Source organism: Henckelia pumila, chromosome 4 (genome assembly GCF_033568475.1).
Source record: "Henckelia pumila isolate YLH828 chromosome 4, ASM3356847v2, whole genome shotgun sequence".
Taxonomy (NCBI): Eukaryota; Viridiplantae; Streptophyta; class Magnoliopsida; order Lamiales; family Gesneriaceae; genus Henckelia; species Henckelia pumila.
This window is the reverse complement of record NC_133123.1, coordinates 127,370,356-127,390,552: the sequence shown is the minus strand read 5'-3', so window position 1 is coordinate 127,390,552 and position 20,197 is coordinate 127,370,356. Positions and strand designations below refer to the sequence as shown.

At 30.2% G+C, this 20,197-nt stretch overlaps 1 protein-coding gene and 1 long non-coding RNA gene across 7 annotated transcripts; one reads left to right on the top strand and one right to left on the bottom strand.

The window, feature by feature from the left end:
- Positions 1–986: 986 nt before the first annotated feature.
- On the top strand, positions 987–3,692 carry LOC140866032 (uncharacterized). Of its 2 annotated transcripts, none has more exons than XR_012144786.1 (4): positions 987–1,170; positions 1,787–2,011; positions 2,792–3,022; positions 3,123–3,692. It is a non-coding gene; the product is annotated as an uncharacterized lncRNA (long non-coding RNA). The 2 variants fall into 2 exon arrangements; XR_012144785.1 differs by having other exon boundaries at positions 987–1,177.
- Positions 3,693–9,118: 5,426 nt separating this feature from the next.
- LOC140865631 (protein TIC110, chloroplastic-like) lies at positions 9,119–13,615 on the bottom strand. Of its 5 annotated transcripts, none has more exons than XR_012144659.1 (6): positions 12,410–13,615; positions 11,838–11,902; positions 11,610–11,704; positions 11,332–11,450; positions 9,936–10,033; positions 9,119–9,452 (listed from the first exon to the last, which is right to left on the bottom strand). XR_012144659.1 is itself a non-coding variant. In XM_073270319.1 (6 exons), the coding sequence occupies exons 2-6, from the start codon at positions 12,540–12,542 to the stop codon at positions 9,406–9,408; spliced, it is 459 nt and encodes a 152-aa protein (XP_073126420.1). In that variant the 5' UTR covers positions 12,543–13,233; positions 13,353–13,615; the 3' UTR covers positions 9,127–9,405. The 5 variants fall into 5 exon arrangements, 3 of the variants coding, with proteins under 3 accessions (XP_073126420.1, XP_073126421.1, XP_073126422.1); XM_073270319.1 differs by lacking the exon at positions 9,936–10,033 and having other exon boundaries at positions 9,127–9,452; positions 12,410–13,233; positions 13,353–13,615; XM_073270320.1 differs by lacking the exon at positions 9,936–10,033 and having other exon boundaries at positions 9,127–9,452; positions 12,410–13,016; positions 13,353–13,615.
- Between the last annotated feature and the right edge of the window lie 6,582 nt (positions 13,616–20,197).

Below are 20,197 nucleotides of genomic sequence, written 5' to 3'. Positions count from 1 at the left end.
AATAAATAATTGTATACTACAATAGTAATATCAAATAACAGTAGTTAATAGTAATTCAAATTACTTTGAAAAAAATTCATCATGATACCATCACATAATTTAAAAGTAATAGAAAAAATATATATATAAGATGAACAAATAAACTCCAAAACTCAAAAGGGAAAGCGATGTCAATCAAAAAGGAGAAAGGAGAAATGAATGCATGCACAAGAAAAAGAGAATTCTCGAGAATCAAATAAATAGAAATGATCGACGGATGAAAAGATAAAGAAAAGAATGGTTAGAAATTTGAAATACCGCAAAAATTTTGGAAGACTTATCTTTGGTACTTTTGGTAGATATAAATAATGTTTATAAATTGTTATTTAATCACAACAAAAAAAAAGTATCTTTAGCACTTTTGGTGGAGAGATCGTTGTAATGCAATATTGAATTAAAATCAAAAAGTTAGGCGTCAAATGCATGTTTGCACTGCCAAATCAAAATTATGAAATTGAGATAGTTTAAAATATAAAATTAAAATTTGAGTTACCAAATTCATAATCTTATTATTTTCAAAAAAATCACCGACTTATTACTCCCTCTGTCTCAATTATATAGTCTACATTTACTTTTTTGTTTGTCTCAAATACATAGTCATATATCATATTTAGTAATATTTTTTTAAACTCATTTACTAATATACCAATATTAACTACACATTGAAAATTGTGCAATCATTTTTAATATATTATATAGGAATAAACTAGGAAGTTTACATAAAATTTACTTTTTCAATAATATTTTCTTAATTTGTGTGAAAAAAAAAAGTAATAATATGTATTTGAAACGGAGTAAGTATTAACTAATATGGTTTTCCCATACAAACCAAGTCCATAAAATATTAATAAATTTTCTAAATTTATATATAACATTAATTACTTTCAAAAATATATATAACATTAATTAATTCGGAATTATTTGTACCAACTACCAACACTGAAAAATTACCAGGTCTAATTCGCAATTCACCCACGACCTATATTCGATTCTTCTCTCCCTCCTATCTGTATTCTCAATCGCTCGTTCGATCTTCGCACTTACTCTCTCAATCCTTCGCTAACTTTTTTCCCAACTCTTCTCGCAAATCAACTTCAACTTCAACTTCTTCATCTTCGAAGCATAGGACGAGTAAGGGGTATTTTTCCTTTTATTTTTTCGCTGCTTCTTTTTCAGTTTTTTCTTTTTTTTTTTTTTTGGTTTTTAGCTGTATTTGTAATCATAGCTTGATTTGGGAGCTCTCTTTTTTTCCTGTTTTTTTTTGGCGTTTGGCTCATGATTTTGATTTTGATTTTGGTTTGGTTTGGTTTGGATTGGTTTGGCAATATCTGTATAGTATGTGTATTTTTCTGTGTTTGGGTAGCATGAGAAGTTCGGGTGCTAATTAGGAAATTTGTGTTGTGTTGGGATGAAAAATTTTATTCTAGTTTTGAATTTTGATTGTGCTGTGTAGTGCTTCTACCGAATGCATGGACATACATTTGTCAAAAAGTTGGATTTTAGAGAGCCCAAGTAGTCTGTGAGTGATGTTAATGAATGAAAAACACAATATTTACTGCTCAGGAATTAGAAAGAGGAAACATTGAACAAAGCAGTAACATAATCGAAAATAAGCTTAATATACGTAAATTAAGCTTGTCAGTCTTGTTGTTGAAACTGCACCAAAGCGAGAGACTTATTTTTCACTATCTATTCTTATTTTTAAATTGTCTGACTCATGAGTACTCTGCTCTATTTGATATATCAGTCCTTTTATCTTCCCGGACAATTAAATGTGCATGACCAACAAATGGATCAGTGAAACTTGGATCCCCCACCGTTATGCTTGTGGTGGAGTCGACCTTATTGGACTGCGAAGCATAAAGCAGTAGCTAATCAACACGGCCACATATGTAGTGGACAAGGCATGCAAGAAATATTCAGGAGGAATCCCGAATCAGTACCGTAGGCGAGGATGTTGTGTCCTCCTCTGGTAGGAATTGTTTAATATTGTGTTTTGTTTTCATGATGGTTTTGATCTCTTTCCCCTAGTCGTAATTGGGAAACATCCAAGTTTGTGTGTTTTAGTCCGCCTAAAATCTTATTTAATCTCCGACTGTGTTCCATAACATTTGGAGGTTTCATGTTATGTGGTGTTATGATGAAAGTTGCCTTGCATCCTATTTATAGGGAATGGGGTTATGTTTATATTTGCTACCTTTTGGATGACTGAATAATTTGATTGCTACTATGTCTATCAACGCCCGTCAAATTTAGGTTTCTTATTTTTTAGACTTTTGATCGACATCATAGTCCTATTTTAGTTATCTATTTTGTTCAAATTGAACAAATTGAAGTTGTAAAGCAGATTAGTTTGGGTTCTTGTCCTCCTGAAAATACACCTGCCGCTTACTGTTATTGGTAGTGGTTTTAGTTTCATGTTTTTTCAATGGTTTTTGTTCATTTGGTTTATTATTACTTGGGATAGGTATTTTGTCAAATCACATATTAGGATCATCATATAAATAAATAACTCAGCACATGGATGGGTGCATCTTGCTTGATATCGACGTTGATTTAAAATTTAAATTTAAAATTTGTTCTTTCAGGTATCATATTTTGTTCATTTGATCTTTGAAACTCGTGCAGATTTCAATTCTTTCCTATCAAATTGTTGTTATGGTCTTATATCTTTGGAGATTTACACTGATCTCTGTTTTTATGTTTTCGTTTTCTTATATTTTTACTATCCTATTTCTGGCTAACATTGTAGTTACGGATTCCTCTCCCCCACCATTAATATTCCTCTGCTTCGTGATGCGTCAAGGAACACTGGTCGTGTTTTTCTATGGACTCGCTGTCGTGGAACCTTCCGCACGCTTCTCGTAGTTTCTGGGAGTGGATTTTATCTGCTTCTACTCTCTGGATTTGATTCATTTGCGTAATTTTGACTATATTTCTTCCATTCTCACGACACCAATAGTGTGTATTTGATCATTTTGAGGTATTTTTACTGATAACCACGAATTCTATGGTCTTATATATGAATTTAGTCATACGAATTATGCGGAATATCGATTATGTTTTTTCTTTTACTTTGATAGATTATTATAGGTTGGCTGAACATTGAAGAACAAAGAGTTTATCATCTAGAAGCGATGGGTTCGAGCTGAGAAACTTGCCACAACTTTGAAGAACGAAGATTTATCAGCTAAAATATTCTGTAGATGAACTTGAAAAGGCCACCAACAAATATGATGAAAATCGTCGAGGCTGGAGAACACTAGCGCATGGTTTTTGTCAATTTGTCGTGGTTCAAGTTGTATGTTTCATTACATTTCACAATGAGTATAATTCGGAAGCTTGCAAGCGTTGTTTTGGTGATCAAGGATTTGTATGGATTTAAGGCCATGTTGAAGAGTAAAGAATTGATCGAAGGCAAGATGCTTGTAGCCACCGTTATTTTCTTCATCCCGAATGTGTCTTTGGAGACCTATACTGGTTTTTTAGAGCTTGTGTTGTGTTTGGATGGAGAGGTTCGGATACCATACAGATTATTGGTATGGGGCTTTTGTGTTTGTTGCTTTGTTCCAAGTTTATTTTGTTTGATCTGTTTTTTGCAAACAATTATTTATTTCGTGTGCAAATCCATCACCACGAAAATATCAATAAGTCTGCTCTTTCCGACCATTTGTCAATTCATTATCCTAACGTATTATAATTAGAATTTAGACATAAAAAATATTAATTTTCCTTTGAAAAGTATTATTTCTGATTAATGTATATTATTTTTCCTTAGAAAAGTATTATTTCTGATTAACGTATATATATTAACATAAAAGTATTAATTTTTGTGTTTAAAATATTAGTTTTTATGTGAAAATTATTAGTTACTACTTTTATTTAAGAATGAGAAGGCAACAGGTCTTGGTGTATTACGAGAGTGGTTTTTCTTAATGTGCCAAAAAATACTTGTGAGCAACTAATATGAGAGGTATTACATTTGGAAAAATTAATAGTTTTTATTCTAAAATTATTAGTTGTTATATCAAAATTATTGCTTTTAACGTATCATAAATTGAAATAAATAATATTAAGTTTTTGTCAAAAATATTAATTTTTATACTTAAATTATTAATTTTTATATTAAAAGTATTACTTTGTAATATATGCTTATTTAACAATATTAAATAGTAGTTTTATGCCAAAAGTATTATTTTTATTCTAAACATATTGGTTTTTATATAAAATAACATTTATACTTTTGGTAAACGACAATATATTAATTTTTTGGTCAAAAGTATTAGTATTTATGCTACAAGTATTAGTGTTTATGATTCTCAAAAAAAAAAAGAAAAAAATTATTAGTGTTTATGACAAAAATATTACTTCTGACATATTTTTATTTGACATAAAAAATATTATTTTTTGCTCAAAAGTATTAGAACTTAAGTTAAAAGTATTATTTTTCAGTCTGAAGTATTAGTTTTAACGTATGTTTCTTTTACATCAAATAAAATTTTTTTATGTCAAATTACACACGTTCGAAGTAAAATTTTTAACATAAAAAATAATATTTTTGACCCAAAAAAAAATAATTTTAACAGAAAAACTAATATTTTTTTTGTCAAATGTGTATACGTTTGAACTAATATTTTTTACATAAATTTAAGACTTTTATTATAAAAACTAATATTTTTCACAATAAAATTAATACATGTCAAATTATTATTAATTTATTATTACTAGTGCTGTCGTTATTGTGGTATTTAGAATTACTAATTGATAACCATTGTTGGATACTTGGATGAGTGATAAAAGATTTATAATATAAGGATAATAATATGATATACACAAAAAAAATCTTATGAGATTGTCTTGCGCATGAAATATAGATTCATGACACCGTCTTTTAAGAGATCTAATTAATATATGATCATGAACAAATCCATGTTAGGGATGTGCTAGGCTATAGCACAGGCTCATTTTTTTTGGGTTATATATATATATATATATATATATATATATATATATATATATATATATATATAATTTTAAAAATAATTAATAGTATAGTAAATTTTAAATTTTGTATATGCTTATTGTTTAAAATTTTTCTATAAATTTAAGCTTATGACTTCGGCTTCTCAAGTCTTAAATACAAATACAAATGAAATATTTTTTTTTGTTTCAGATTAATTTTTAAAATTATAATAGTTGTATGATATAAATGTATTAAAAAGTGATATTTTTTTGTGATTTGAAGAAAAATTTATTACTTGAATAATGAAATTATTGTTGTTGCATTAAAATAAATTTTAATGGCTAAAAAAAGGAAAATTTTGGGTCTTATTTATTGTTATATTACTCTAAATTCATGAAATTTTCAAATTAGTTTCAAAATATATTATAAATAAAATATATTATGTTTTCTTATAATAATATATATTTTATTAAATTAAGTTCGAGCCCACCCTAATTTTAATTTTTGGATCCATCCTTCTATACGATCAACATACTTAAAATTTTAAATAAATATTTAATAGGATTAAAAGATTTTTTAAAATATATTATTTAAGGAAAAAAATCACAAATAAAATAGTATAATGAGGCTATAATTGAAGAAATAAGACGTCACTAAATCGGTAATAAATTATTCAATAGGTACATTTTCAAAGAAAATTCTTAAAAAAATATATAGCAACAAAAGCATTTCACAACACAGGTTTGTGGAAAAACAATACAAAAATATTTAATTATGAGTCATTCAAGAGTGATCCTAATAGTAATATCAATAGGAGCATTTTTATATCACCGGTTTATATGAACCATTACTTAAAGTATTCAACAGGTACAATTTTTAAACAATTCCAAAAAATAGAGTAGTAAAAGAGGTTTAAAAAACCAATTTAATTTGTGAAAACTACTCGTTAAAAATTTACTATGAGCAGTACTGTCAAGAGATTCTAATATTATATCACTAGTATTTGTTGATTTATACAAAAAAGTAATAAAAGCATTCGAGAGATGCCTTTTCCAAACCGATATTAAAAGCACCCGCAAGTACAATTTTCAAATCGATCCTAAAGTACAAAACAATAAAAGTGATTTGCAACATCGATTTTTTTTTAAAATGTTGTTAAAATATTCATTATGAATAGTTTCAAGAGTATTCCTTATAGTTAATTATATCGATATTAGTTTTTTTACAACAACGGTCTATACCAACTGATATTAAAAGTATTCAAACAATTTCTAAACCGATCCAAAACAATTCATACAAACTGATGCTAACAATTATTCTACAAACAGTTGTGAAACCAATAATAAGAAGTAAAAAAAAATGGTTCATTTTTGCGGAAATCACCATTAAAAATATTCACTATAAGAAGTTTCAAGAGTGTACCTAATAGCTATATCGATAGAAGTCGTTTATATAAGACGATATTAAAAGTATTCAACAGGTATAATTTTCAAATCAATCGTAAGCATATACAACAATAAAAGTGGTTAACATCAACAATTTTGTGAAAACCACTATTAAAAATATTCAAATGAGCAGTTTCAATGGTGTTCCTAATAGTTAAATCGATAGGAATAATTTTTAACAGCGGTTTATACAAACGGGTATTAAAAATATTTAATATGTACAATTTCTAAAGCAGTACTTAAAAATATAGCTATAAAATTGTCTTAGAGCACTGGAATTGTGTAAAAAACTTCAAAAAATATTCACTGAGACAATTTCAAGAGTATTCTTAATAGTTATATCAGCAGGAATAGTTGCCAAAGTGTGTGTGAACAAGAGTGTTTAAGAAACCACACTTAAAATTAAGATATTAGGAGCACTTTCTTGGAATGTTTAATACAAATCGAAGTTAAACTGTGTTTAGCAAGAGCTTCAACAAAACCATGATTAAAAGGATAACATTAGGAGCGTTTTTCAGTGGGGATTTAGACATAATGGTGCTAAAATATGTTCAACAAAAGCGTTTAAGAAACTGTGCTTAAAAGTAAGACATTAGGAGCACATTCTAGGGGCAGTTTATACAAATTGGTGCTAAAATATTTTCAACAAGAGCGCTTGACAAACTACTCTTAAAAGTATGACATTAGGTGCGCTTTCTAGATGCGGTTTATGAAACCGATGCTAAAATGTGTTCAACAAGACCGTTTAAGAAACCAAACATAAAAGTATGACATTAGGAGCGCTTTCTAGCGGAGGTGTATACAAATCGATGATATAATATGTTCAACAAGAGCATGTAATAAACCACACTTAAAGTATGAAATTACAAGCGGTTGATCTAAAAGTGATTCTGTTGATTGCTTTTCAAGAGCGGTTTTTCAAACGCCCATAAAAAACCACTTCTAAAAACAATTTTTTTGTAGTATGCTTTGGAGGAGGAAGAGACGGAGTATGTGCTCTGGGAGATTCATGAGGGATGTTGCGGAGATCATAGGGGGGCTATGAGCTTGGTCCACAGGGTTCTGTTGGCAGGATATTGGTGGCCGACCTTGTGTGCCGATTGCAAAAAATAACTGGTCATGTGAAGGGTGTCAGCATTTGGAAACTTTCACCACAACCTGGCCATAGATATGCAACCGGTGTGGGAATCTTGTCCTTTCGATTAGTGGGGCCTGGATATAATGGGACCTTTTTTTATAGCCCGGGCCCAGAAGAAATTCATGTTGGTGGCAGTGGATTATTTCTCTAATGGGTGGAAGCCGAGGCTTCAGCAACTATCAGTGAGGAAGAGGTGTTGAAGTTCGTGTGGAAGAACATTGTATGTCATTTCGGGCTTCCCCGGAAGCTGGTCTCTGATAATGGAAAACAGTTCCAAGTACGACAGATGGAAGACTGGTGCACAGACATGGGTATCAAGCATACCTTCATCTTAGTAGCCTACAAACAGAGTAATGGACAGACACAGGTTACTAATCGGGCCATCGTCTGATCTCTATAAGCCAGATTATATGTAGTCAGGAAAGATTGGGTGGAGGAGATTCCTAGAGTATTATGGGCATACCGTACTACTCCTCAAACGAAAACAAAGGAGACACCCTTCAGCCTTGTGTATGGGTCTGAAGCAGTTTTACCAGTTGAAATAGGAGAGATTTCACCCAAAATAGCAGCTTATCGAGAAAATAGGTCGGATAATCAGGCGCAGGAACTGGATTTATTCGAAGAAAAGAGAGGCATGGCCGCAATACGGTTGGAATCTTAACAAAGTCAGGTCATGATGGCTTATAATCAAAAGGTCTGACACCAAGAATTTCAGGTGCAGGAGTTGGTCTTGAAAAAAGCTAACCCAACAGGCAAAGCGTGGAAGTTAGAGGTTCGATGGGAAGGGCCTTACAAGGTGGTACAAAGATTCGGCGCGAGTACTTGGTATCTCGAATATAGCCAAGGGTGAACTCTCAAAAGGCCTTGGAACACATTCCACTCAAGAAGTACTATGTTTATTTGATTTCTTGTAATTTATTTTGGTATTTTTAATGAAATTCAATTACTCTTCAAAATAGAATGTTGTACTAAAAGGCCCGGGAAGCATAAGCACCCAGCATAATCATTCTAAAGTCCGGGATACATGAGGCCACGACACCTGTTAAAGCCCAGGAGACATGAGGCACTAACACAATCTAAAGCCTGGGAGACTTGAGGCCCCGACACCTTTTAAAGCCCGGGAGACACAAGGTCGTGGCACAATCTAAAGCCCAGGTGTGGGACCCCGAGGCTCGTCTACTAAAATATCATAATTAAATAAATACGGTGTTTAAAAAAAGCAGCAAAAACCAATATTTTTTTAAAAAATCTAATGCAGACGTAGCGCAGCTGCACTGCATCTAGCACAATTGTGCTAGGAGTCTTCAAGGGAGAGGCGTAATTGCGCCTCTTTTAGCGTTTCTATGGAAAATGGTTTTTCAAACAAAACTTAAATCTCTGTTCATTCTGGGCCTCTGCTTCCTTTTTATGTGCGCTTCTGTGCAAAACACTTTTCCAAAGAAATGCTAAATCTCTGCCATGTATTTTCTTCTGCGCCGTTTTGAACGCTTCTGCGCGAAACCAATATCCCAGATTTTTGCTATAAATTCTGCATCTACTGTCATGAAAATTATTGATACAAATTTGGTTCCAAATTAAAATTGTTGAAGAACAATATCACAATAATTTACAAACTTACCAAAAACATGATCCAACATTAAACACAACAAACTTTGCATACCTCTAAACTATACAAGAGCTAGACATGTCATATGTTGGATACTATACAACTCAATATGTTTCAAAAGTAAGCTTTTAGACTACATTCTAAAACTCAACCCAGAATATCATATCTAAACTTCTTCCCAAAGCTCATGGCCTCCTATGACTCGGCCCTTGAATCACATGTTGCAATGCACACACAACACAAAGCAACAGCCGGACAAACCTATAAGTATAAAACTTAGTATGAAACAACGAAAACATATAATGAAACATATATGGAAAGATTCATGCATTTCTAATATAAATCACAACTATGAAATGCAAGGCAAATGGCAAGGCTGTCAAGGATTAAGGCTCAATAAAAGACAACAGTTTAACTCATCATCAGAATCAAACTCATCACTGATGCTATAACCAAAGTCTAAGTATCAATGCTATAAACTCATCACTGATACTTGATATAGAGGCTAATAACTCATTGGTGATATCATGGCAAGGCTAGAAAGAATATTAGGCTAAACATGCACTATAAGATGACACAAAACACAATCACCTTGCAAAGTCTCATAAGCATGCTATAATACTCAAGCAATGCATAACCAAACATTTCAACATGTAATGCAAAGTAATGTGTGTTTTTTGACGGGATAAAGAGGCCACTCATCTCAAAGTTTATCCCCAATTCAATTGTCATTGAATCATATACCTAAATATGGATAATAAGATAGCTCAATCCACAAGCTTGATCAACTACTTCTCGATTCGGAGAAGAAACTTCTCGAGTTCATCCACTTCACTACAAATCTGAAAGGAAGTGATCATGTGCTAAAAATATCCGAAATGAACTCATACCAGGTTCAGTTAAATCAATCTAACTCAACTCTATCAAATTCTTGAACCGGCGGCATAACGATATCAAATTCGGTAACCGAAACTGACATCTATTCAGTCTAACATTCAAATACACTTCAAATATACCTCATATCATTTCATGATCATCCAAATATCAGCATATCAGTAAGTATAAATTTCGAACCTAGGCTGGAAAATAATAACAATTGCAAACCTTGTCCTTTCTTCTATCCGATTTCACTAATACAACTATTGAAAGCTCTAGAACACATACATGATAAAATTATGATTTTTCCAACATACAAAATCTCAAAACAAGCTGAATCATAGCAACACTTACATCAAATCGAATCTCTTCTTGCAAGGATCGCAGAACTATGCTCAAAATTTAATTCGGTTAAGCGATTCTTAAGATATTTAAGTTTGAAGATAAATTACCAAGGTAGAAGATGAAGATATTGATTTACTTGAGTTAAGACACTACAAGAAAATTGCAAAACGACAACGGATATTATCCGTTGTCGTAGGGGGGAATAAAACCGTTGTAACTGGGGGCGTTGTAAAAAGCGTGCCCTATTAAAACGGTTTATATCCGTTGTCGTAGCTATCCTACCACAACGGTGTTGCAACAGTTTGTAACCGTTGTCGTAAGTCTCCAAAAACAACGGTTCTGCAACAGTGTAAATCCGTTGTCATTGACAATTTAAGACAACGGTTTTGTACATTTTATATCCGTTGTCTTTTAGCGAACTTTTAATAATAAATAGAAATGACAACGGATTTTAAATGACAACGGATAAAATCCGTTGTCGTAATTCATATAAAAAACAAAAAAAATAAATATACAAATTTCTCAATATTATGAATCATTTAAAATTTAAAATTTCATAAATAAAATTTAATATACAATTTCAATATTACAAATCACTCAAAATTCTAATTCTAATTCAATGCACAATAGAAAATAAAAAATAAAGCTATGAGCTAATTTTTATAAATAAACTTGGAACTCTTGTTTCATCATTGATTAACATCCACCTGTGAATCTGAAAAAAAAAATTCTTATTTCTCTCTGATATATATTCATATGAGAAACATAGCAAAAATAAAAAGAATAACAAAGCTTCAACCGACAAGTACATATATATAGAGAAAATGCCCAAATAATGTTCAAGAAAATAGTACCAGAGAGCCTATAGAGTATTCAAACCAAGATGAATGAGGGATTCAAAATTGCTAAGTAATAATACCTACTAAAGACACAGGCCCAACACCCCTAGCAAAGCGACTGGAATCCGGATGGCTCTTAAGAGAAATTAGGAGATTATTAAATGCCAGAATCTTGTCAAGTTCCTCAATGACACGATTCCTGTAAAACATACACAGCTTGTTAGTCATTCGTATTACAAAGAATAAATAATGTAAACCAAGGAAACTTCAAGGGTTCAAGGGCTAAAACAAACTTAAAATCAAAGATAAGTTGCACATTACAACAGGGTCAAGTATAGAACCATAATAGTTCTCATACCCGGCTCTAGTTCTGGACTTCAATAGATTGAGAGATGCTGATATATTTTGCTCCACAAGCTTTCTGGTATGTTCCCTAAAGATATCTGCTGCAAGCTGGGGAAAAAAACACCTTAGGCACTATATCTCTATTCTCATTCTTATATAAACAACAGTATGGGCAGTGGCATCAACTATCTGATGGCTACATATTCTATTTGGTTCCCAGTATTTTTTTTTGTTTATTTACCTCGTCAGAAAGTCGGTACAGAAGTTGTGCTTCTCTGAGGCTGATCAACTGACTCGCATTAAGAGCTAGCAAACATAAAGACACATAAATAAGTTGCAATGTCAACCTATTGTTACCGTTAGTCAAGTGTAGAATTTAGCGACGAATTTAATAACGTAACAATTATGATAATAACAAAAGATCATATTCACATATTAGAAGTAAAATTCTGCCAGATGGAATCTACATGAATCCATCTAAGTAAAAAGACTTACATCTTAACAACATTCAGCTTAAATGCAGGACATCTAAAATGATGCATTACCTGATTACCAGTTCAAGTCGCTTTAAGATATATCACAATGACAAAAAAAATTACATTTTTCAACATACTTATTCTTGGTTATCTGTTAAAGCAGAAGCCTAAATGCAAGTTAAATAAATGAATTGAAATGGAATAAACATGAGAAATTTTGCTTGAAAGATTTTTCAAGACCAACCATAGGATATAAATCTAACAGGGTTTTCTATCAACAACAAATGATATTATGAAACTTATGGGGCACATAAAACAACCACGTGATGGGCATTACCTTGGGCAATCGATTTAAATTTGAAAGCATAGAGCCTCTGGGCATTATCCTGGACAGCAACCTCAACCTGACAGACCAGGTAATTTGATGACAATAGAAATTCTAAAATGGAGCAATGGATTTGCAGAACCATGAATTTCAGTTTTATCCACACTTACCGAAAGAAAACACTAGAAAACTTCACGGTCAACTATGTCAAGAAAATATAACCGGAAAGTTATACAATGCTCAAATACCTGGGCATCAGTGACCTTGAGCACGCGTTTCCAGGGTAACAGGAAAAAAGAGGAGATTTAAATACAGTGAGGTAGATTCAAGTCCCCTAAGTCCACAAAATCTGCTCACGTTCAACCCCTCAAATCCGAACCAAAACAGTCCGTTTGATCCACAACCCCCAAGTCCCTGTCATAGCATCACTAGCCAACTTCTAGGCTCCCAAAAGCTCCTTAGAGTATACCATAATACAACCCAATATCAGCTCCACCAATGCACCCACTAACCAATTCCTACGAAGCTGGACAGTTTGAAACATCCCCAACCAACGTCACGTTTCAATTCCATTCATTCTAACGCTACCACGTGAACTAAATATCACCCGTGGTAGCCCCTACATCATCACACCAACAGCCACCATCAACACACAACAGAAAACACGAACAAGGCAACCAACAAAATTCTGAAGTTTTCGAAAAAAACACAAGCATGATATACATTCTTTTCAAAGTCCAAAAAATCGATTTAATCAATACATAATATCATCATACAATCGGCCTCCAACAAGAATCCAACAACAAAGTAAATCCATCGGCCGATAGAGGAGGAATCTGCACAGGGCACGCATATTTTTTTTCAAAAAATTCGAAAATGGGAAATGCACTAGCTATCAACGAAATGCTGACACAATAATCATATATAAAAAGCAAGAAATAGACCACAATCTTGCCTATCTTATGCAAGAAACAAGAAATCGAAGAGGGCCAATCAATCGGGTGTTGCGGCCGAGAGCAAGCTGAGCGAGGGAAATCTGGAGTCCAAGAACAGCGAGCTCGAGCTGCTCTTCTAGCTGGCCATGGAGCTATTTTGGAAGGGAAATCGAAGCTGGCGATGCTTGGGTGAAGATTGAAGGAACGGAAATGAAGAACAGGGGGAATCGCGACAAGAGTGGGCGGCTAGGGTTGAGAGTTGAAAAAAGAATCGCGATATAGAGAAGAAGTTTGAAATGGAATAGATGGTGCACGTATAGGAAAAGGAAATAATATAGAGAGATTTTTTAAAATGGACTTTTACAAATACCAATAATCAAATATAACCTTAATGTAAGTTAATTTTTAAAACTAGCCTTAAGTTTCAAATATATCCTTTAACACATTATTACATTAAACATACAAACATATTAATTTGAACTAATATGATAAGATATTTTATTAAATAATTGGTCTATTGCACTTGTGTTTTAATTTAATTGCATTTGTTTTTATATTCAGATTTATTTTATATTTAATTTATATTTATAATATAACTTTTATATAATTATAAATTCTTAGCATGAATTAATTGTAATAGTTATTGTTATTATTATCTGATCTATAAATACAAATTCATGACTAAAAAAACTCAACATAAATAAGTATAATCCTTGTGTATTGTTATTAACACTACTATATATTGTCATTAATAATATTATTAGTTTCCCTTTTAAAAAATATTATTAGTTTATTTATTATTATTCCCTGTTAAATATTCTTCAGATTATTATTTAAAATTAATATTTGTTTTGTGATTAATATTATCGATCTCAAATTATTCCTTATCATTTAGTATTATATTTATTAGGATTATTAAAATTATTAATATAATTTCTACTTTTATCATTAATATAATTATTTTAATAAATTCTCATTATTTTTAATCATGAGAATCATGGGAAGGTTCGAACAGGTTCGAACAGATTAGGAATTATTATTTTAATCTTTTTTACAAAAAATTTATATATAAGGAGTTTACCGAGACTAATTAAGTAGATCAAGATTCAAAACAAATACCCACAATGCTCTAAAAGCCATTCAAGGCAAACACGAGCTGAAGGGTAGTACATGAATCTGATCTACTTAATATTAACCTCGAACCTTATAAAAATTTTTTAACCTCCTCTTAGATTCCCATAATATCTTAAACCATGACCATACTCTTCCTCCATAAGCAAGGAATTCCATGATCATTATAACCAAATTCTGGTTGCCATTTCCAGATCCATGGGATACCGAATTCAATAAAGAAATTGCAGGATAAATTATTGTTGACCCAATTTGTAGTCATGTTCTGTATAACTCTTGGAGAGAATCTGATCCAATCTTCAAAGTAATTTTTGAATTCTTCAGGTAAAATTTTTGATGAAGGCCCAAAGAATTGCCACCAGTGTATGAACCAGTTGGGAATATTATCATGTGAATTATTTTCACATATTTTCAAGAACCAAGAATGTTTTCTTTTTGAATTTTCATAGAATAGAGTTGTATAAAAACTCTGTATATAATCCCAGTAGTTATATTTAAAAGTAATTTATTTTTGAGTAGAATAGAATTCTTTTTCTGCTAGTGGAGAAATTCCCCATTCTTCAATAGAAATAATTTTCTTAATAATAAATTTGGAAAAGTTATAACTTTCCGTTTGCTGAGTATTACTCTGAAAATGGGTAATTTCCACCGTTTTTGTAGAAATTAAGAGGGTTTCATAATATCCTCTTGGCTTATAAGCACCATGAACATATGATGTATGTGATAGATATCTATCCATGATAATCCAAGGAGTATTTTTCCATTGTTCATCTTTTTCTTCTACAAGAAGAATGATTTCTCTATTTTTATTCTCAGTATATAATACTGAATCATTTTCATTTTCTTTTGCAATATTTGCATAAGATTCTTCAGAATCAGGAATTACCTTATTCTTACCTTTTTGTTTTAAGAATTCTTGAAACTCATCATATAAAGGATCATTTTTTTGGATAGTATTACTATCAGAAGAACTAGAAATTTGTTGGCCTATGAGGCGTTGATTTCCAAATTGAGCTATCAGCCTTGGAGCATTGGCAATATAATTTGGGGGTTTTCCTCTTCCTCCTCTTCCTCTATAAGAGGAAAATTCACCACGACCCCTATTCATTCCTGCCATCATTAGATAAATATTCACGGGTTAAGAAATCAGGAAGATAATTTTCTTCTCCTTTTTTATAAATAATTTCAAAATCAAAAGGAGCTAAATTAGCTTGCCATCTAGCAAACATTTGTTTAGAAACATCATGTTTAAAATCTTTATTAAACATATATTTTGCAGACTTGCAATCTGTTTTAATAATGAATTTTTGATTGTAAAGATCATCCTGAAATTTCAGAATGCATTTAACAATAGAAAGAATTTCTTTTGCAACTGTAGAGTAATTTTTCTGAGCAGAATTCCATTTCCCTGAATGAAATCTAACAAGATATTCTTCTTTACTTTGGGGTTTTAATTGTTTTAAAATACCTCCAAAGCCTATATCAGAAGCATCTGTTTCAACAATTTTTTCCCAACTAGGATTAGAAATCATTAAGCAAGGAATATGTTTAATTTTTTCTTTAATTTTCTTGACAGAATTAGTATGCTGATCAGTCCAAGGGGAAGGATTTTTCTTAAGTCTATCATATAAGATAGCAGTATCATTGGCTAAATTTTTAATATAGGCAGATATATAATTTAAACTACCTAAAAATCTTTGTAATTGAGTCTTATCAGTAATAATATCTGGAAATTTATTACCAAATTCTATACTTCTTTGAATAGGAATAATATTACCTTTATCAATATTATGACCTAAAAATTTAATATTGGTTTGAAATAAAACCATTTTGGGTTTAGAAATAACTAATCCATTTTGAATAATAAGAGTTTTAAATATGTTTAAATGTTTAAAATGAGTTTCAATATTTTTTGAGAATATAAGAATATCATCTATGTAAACAATAATAAAGTCACTATAAGGGGTAAAGATATCATTCATAATCTGCTGAAATTCTGAAGGAGCATTCTTCAGACCAAAAGGCATAACATTCCATTCATAATGTCCTATCGGAACATTAAAAGCAGTTTTATATCTATCATCCTTATTAATTTGGATCTGCCAAAATCCTGACTTTAAATCAAATTTAGAAAATATTAAGGCATGTAAAAGTCTATCAAGAAGATCTTTTTTATTAGGAATAGGATGCCTAATCCATTTTAAAACTTTATTTAAAGGTTTATAATTTATTACTAGACGAGGAACACCTCTTTCAATCTCAGAATGTTTATTGACATAAAAAGCAGTACAAGACCAAGGAGATTGAGAAGGAGTTATTAACTTTTTATCTAGAAGAGATTGAATTTCTTTCTTACATAATTCTAAATATTCAAAATTCATCTGACAAGGTCTTGCCTTGGTAGGAATATTCTTTTCATCAAAACTTTCTTCATAAGGAAGAGAAACAATGTGTTTCTTACGATTCCAAAAAGCATTGGGAAAATCATTACAAATTTCTAAAGAGAATTGGTTATGAAGCAATTTAATTTTATCTTGTAGTTTATGATTTTTCAAAGTATCATCAATAGTTAAAGAATTTATTTCTTCTTTTAAAGAATTAATATGAAAGATTTTTCTATCAATATGATCTTGAATAGAATTTAAAATTTTTAAATAAGGTTTAGTAATAAACTGAAAGTGAATATTCTTACCTTCATAAGTACCAATTATACCTATAGGATTTATAGAAATAATAGGATAGATTTTATAAAGAAAAGGTAAACCAAGAATGATTTGGGTAGAAAGGTTTTTTATTAAGAAGAAACTTGTTTGAATACAAGTCTTATTTTTACAAATATAAGCTTTTGGTAATTTATAATTAACCTGTAATTTTTCACCTCCTGCATGAGAAAGAGAATGTGAAGTTTTATGAAAATATTTTGAAGGTATTATTCCTTCTTGAATAACATTTAAATCTGCTCCACTATCAATTAAGGCAATAAAGTCTTTTTTATAATTATTATCAATTAATAAGGTTATTTTTGTATACCACTTTTGAGATTTTATTTTACTAAGAACAGATAAATGTTGTTCTTGGTCTGAAACATTATTAGAACTATTTTCTAACTCAGGCATTTCTAAATCAGAAATCCTTCTATTAAAACGAATATTCTCATGTTGTAAAATAACAACTTGCTGTTTAAGTTGATCAATTTCAATTTTTAAATTATCTAAAGTTACAGGAGTATTAACACTGTGTTTTTCTTTTAAAAGTTTTCTTATTTCTTTTAAAGAATAAGTCTGATCATTTTTCAAAAGATCAGTATAACTAGTAGAATTTTTGTTATCAATATGATCAATTATAGAAGTACGAAGATTAGGATCTTTAATTAATTTTAAAAATTCAATAATTTTATCATCAGATAAAACATTAATACTTAAATCTTCAAATTGAGATTTTAACTTATAAAATTCATCATTATCATCATCATTGTTACTAATATAATTGCAACAATTAGAAGACTGACCTTGAATGCAATTATCACAATCTTCTGAAGAATTTAAAGAATCATTATCAAGATTAATAATATCATCAGTATCTGGACTAGAATCAGAAGTATGAGAATCTTCAGAATAATTTTTCATGACAATTTCATATAAAGTATTTTTAATATCATCAGAGATATCAAGAGATTTAATTTTCTCCTTAGCCCAACATTGATTAGCATAATGACCAGGTCTACCACATTTATGACAAGTAATTAAAGGCTTTTTATCCTTATCTTTTTTCCAAAATTGTCTCTTCTTCGCATCTTTTTTATTATTCCGAAATTCTTTTCGTTTTTGTTTTTTCAATATTTGTCTTTCAGACAAATGTCTCTTCTTATGAGGTTTATCTAAAGATTTATGAATTTTCTTCTTGGGTATATCAATCCCAAATTGATCACAGAAATGACCAAGCTGTTTTCTTTCAAAAATATTTTGTCTTTTTAACTGATTATTTAATTTTAAATCATTACATAAAGATAAACCTTCCTGAATACAAGTACTTATTAAGTTACCATAAGTATAATTATCATACTGAATAGAAATATTATCTTTACGAAGAATTTTTCTAACTCTTTCAGCAAAGAGATGAGGAAGACCATCAATAAATTTGGCTTTCCATTGATTGTTATTACAATCCGGTAATTCATAAATTCTAGAAAGAAAAGTATCTTTATACCATCTGAAATCAGTAAGAGTCTTACATTTCATATTACTCAGAAGAGTTCTAATATTTTCACTATTATCAGTAAAACGACCAGTAAAATGTTCAATAATAGTCATTATAAGACTATAAACAACATTTTCAGTTTGATTATTATTCTCTATTTTAATAGAATCATAAATATCATTTTTCTGTTGTTGAGATAAATAATTATCCCACCAACCTTTAAGTTGGCCTGTAAAACCAGAAATAAGCATTTTTGCTATATTCTTATCAGTATTACCAGCACTTTTACAAACAGTACTATACATAAGCATTCTATGAGCAAGATTATAAATCTGCTTATCTGTTAAACTATCAGCATTCCATTCATAAATGCTTTTCCCATTATAACTATTTGTTATAATGTACTCTTGTTCTTCATTAAGAACATCCAAAGGAGTAGGACGAGAATAGTAGTAACGATTTTGAGTTGGCCTATCAGCCCATTTCATTTTTTGAATTTTATCTGTATCATCATCATCAGTATTATTATTACTAAATGATTCATTATTATTAATAACAGAAATATTCATATTTTTAAATTTTTCTGATAAAATTTTTTCAAATTCAGAAACAGAAGATTTAAATTTAAAATCTTGTATTTCTGGAGGAGATTGGATAGAAGAAGAAGCTATGGAAACTATATTTCTATCTTTCTTTTCTTCAATGTGAACATTAGGCTTGATCTGTTGTATGGCTAATAAAATATTATCGATATTCTCTTTTAAAGAAGTCAATTCTTCTCCTAAAAGAATAAGATATAAATTAGTATAATTTTGCTTTTCAAAAAGTTGATTAATATGATTGATAGTAACAGACAACATATCATCCTCAAATATTTTTGAAAACGCATTAAAATTTAAAACTTTTTCATTCTTTTCTATTTGAAAAGAATTCTGTGGAGGATACACAGATTTCTGAATATTTCCAGAAGAAAGTTTATAATTTCTTTCTATAACAGAAATATAATCAACAAGAAAGATTTTTATAAACCAGGGAACAAAATAAATCATTTTATTTTTTTCTGCACAATCTTTATAAAAAGTATTAATTATATATTCAAATTCTTTTTTGGAAAAACTCTTAAAATACCATTTTCTAAAAGATTTCCATTTATGATCACAGAATTCTTTATTAATCTGAGCTCTTGCTCTAGATCCTTTACTGAAATCTATTTTGATTGTACTATCCATTTAAACAAAATTCATTTCTGAGATAGTATCTGAATCTGTAATGTTCTGGACATTTCCATGAACAATATTATTTCTGTTTATAATAACCTCTTCAATATTTTTATTTTTAGAGAAATCAGATCTAACTTCTTCTCGAATTTGAGAAGTAGAAGCTCTAGAAGATTGAGGAATATCAATTATATAATCTAGAGGAGAAATATAAGATCTAACAGATTGAGATCTAGTAATAGGCAAATAATTTTTATTTTGAAATTGTATATTAACAGATCCTTCATTAGTCTGTATTACTTGTTGTAAATCCATATTCA

What these genes read in the sequence shown, in the direction of transcription:
- LOC140865631 (XM_073270319.1), bottom strand. Translation starts at nt 12,542, where the DNA reads ATGGTTCTGCAAATCCATTGCTCCATTTTAGAATTTCTATTGTCATCA. An exon ending in TGTACCGACTTTCTGACGAG is followed by an intron (nt 11,705 to 11,837) that starts GTAAATAAACAA and finishes TTTTTTCCCCAG; the next exon opens with CTTGCAGCAGATATCTTTAG. An exon ending in TGGGCCTGTGTCTTTAGTAG is followed by an intron (nt 9,453 to 11,331) that starts GTATTATTACTT and finishes TTATACTTATAG; the next exon opens with GTTTGTCCGGCTGTTGCTTT.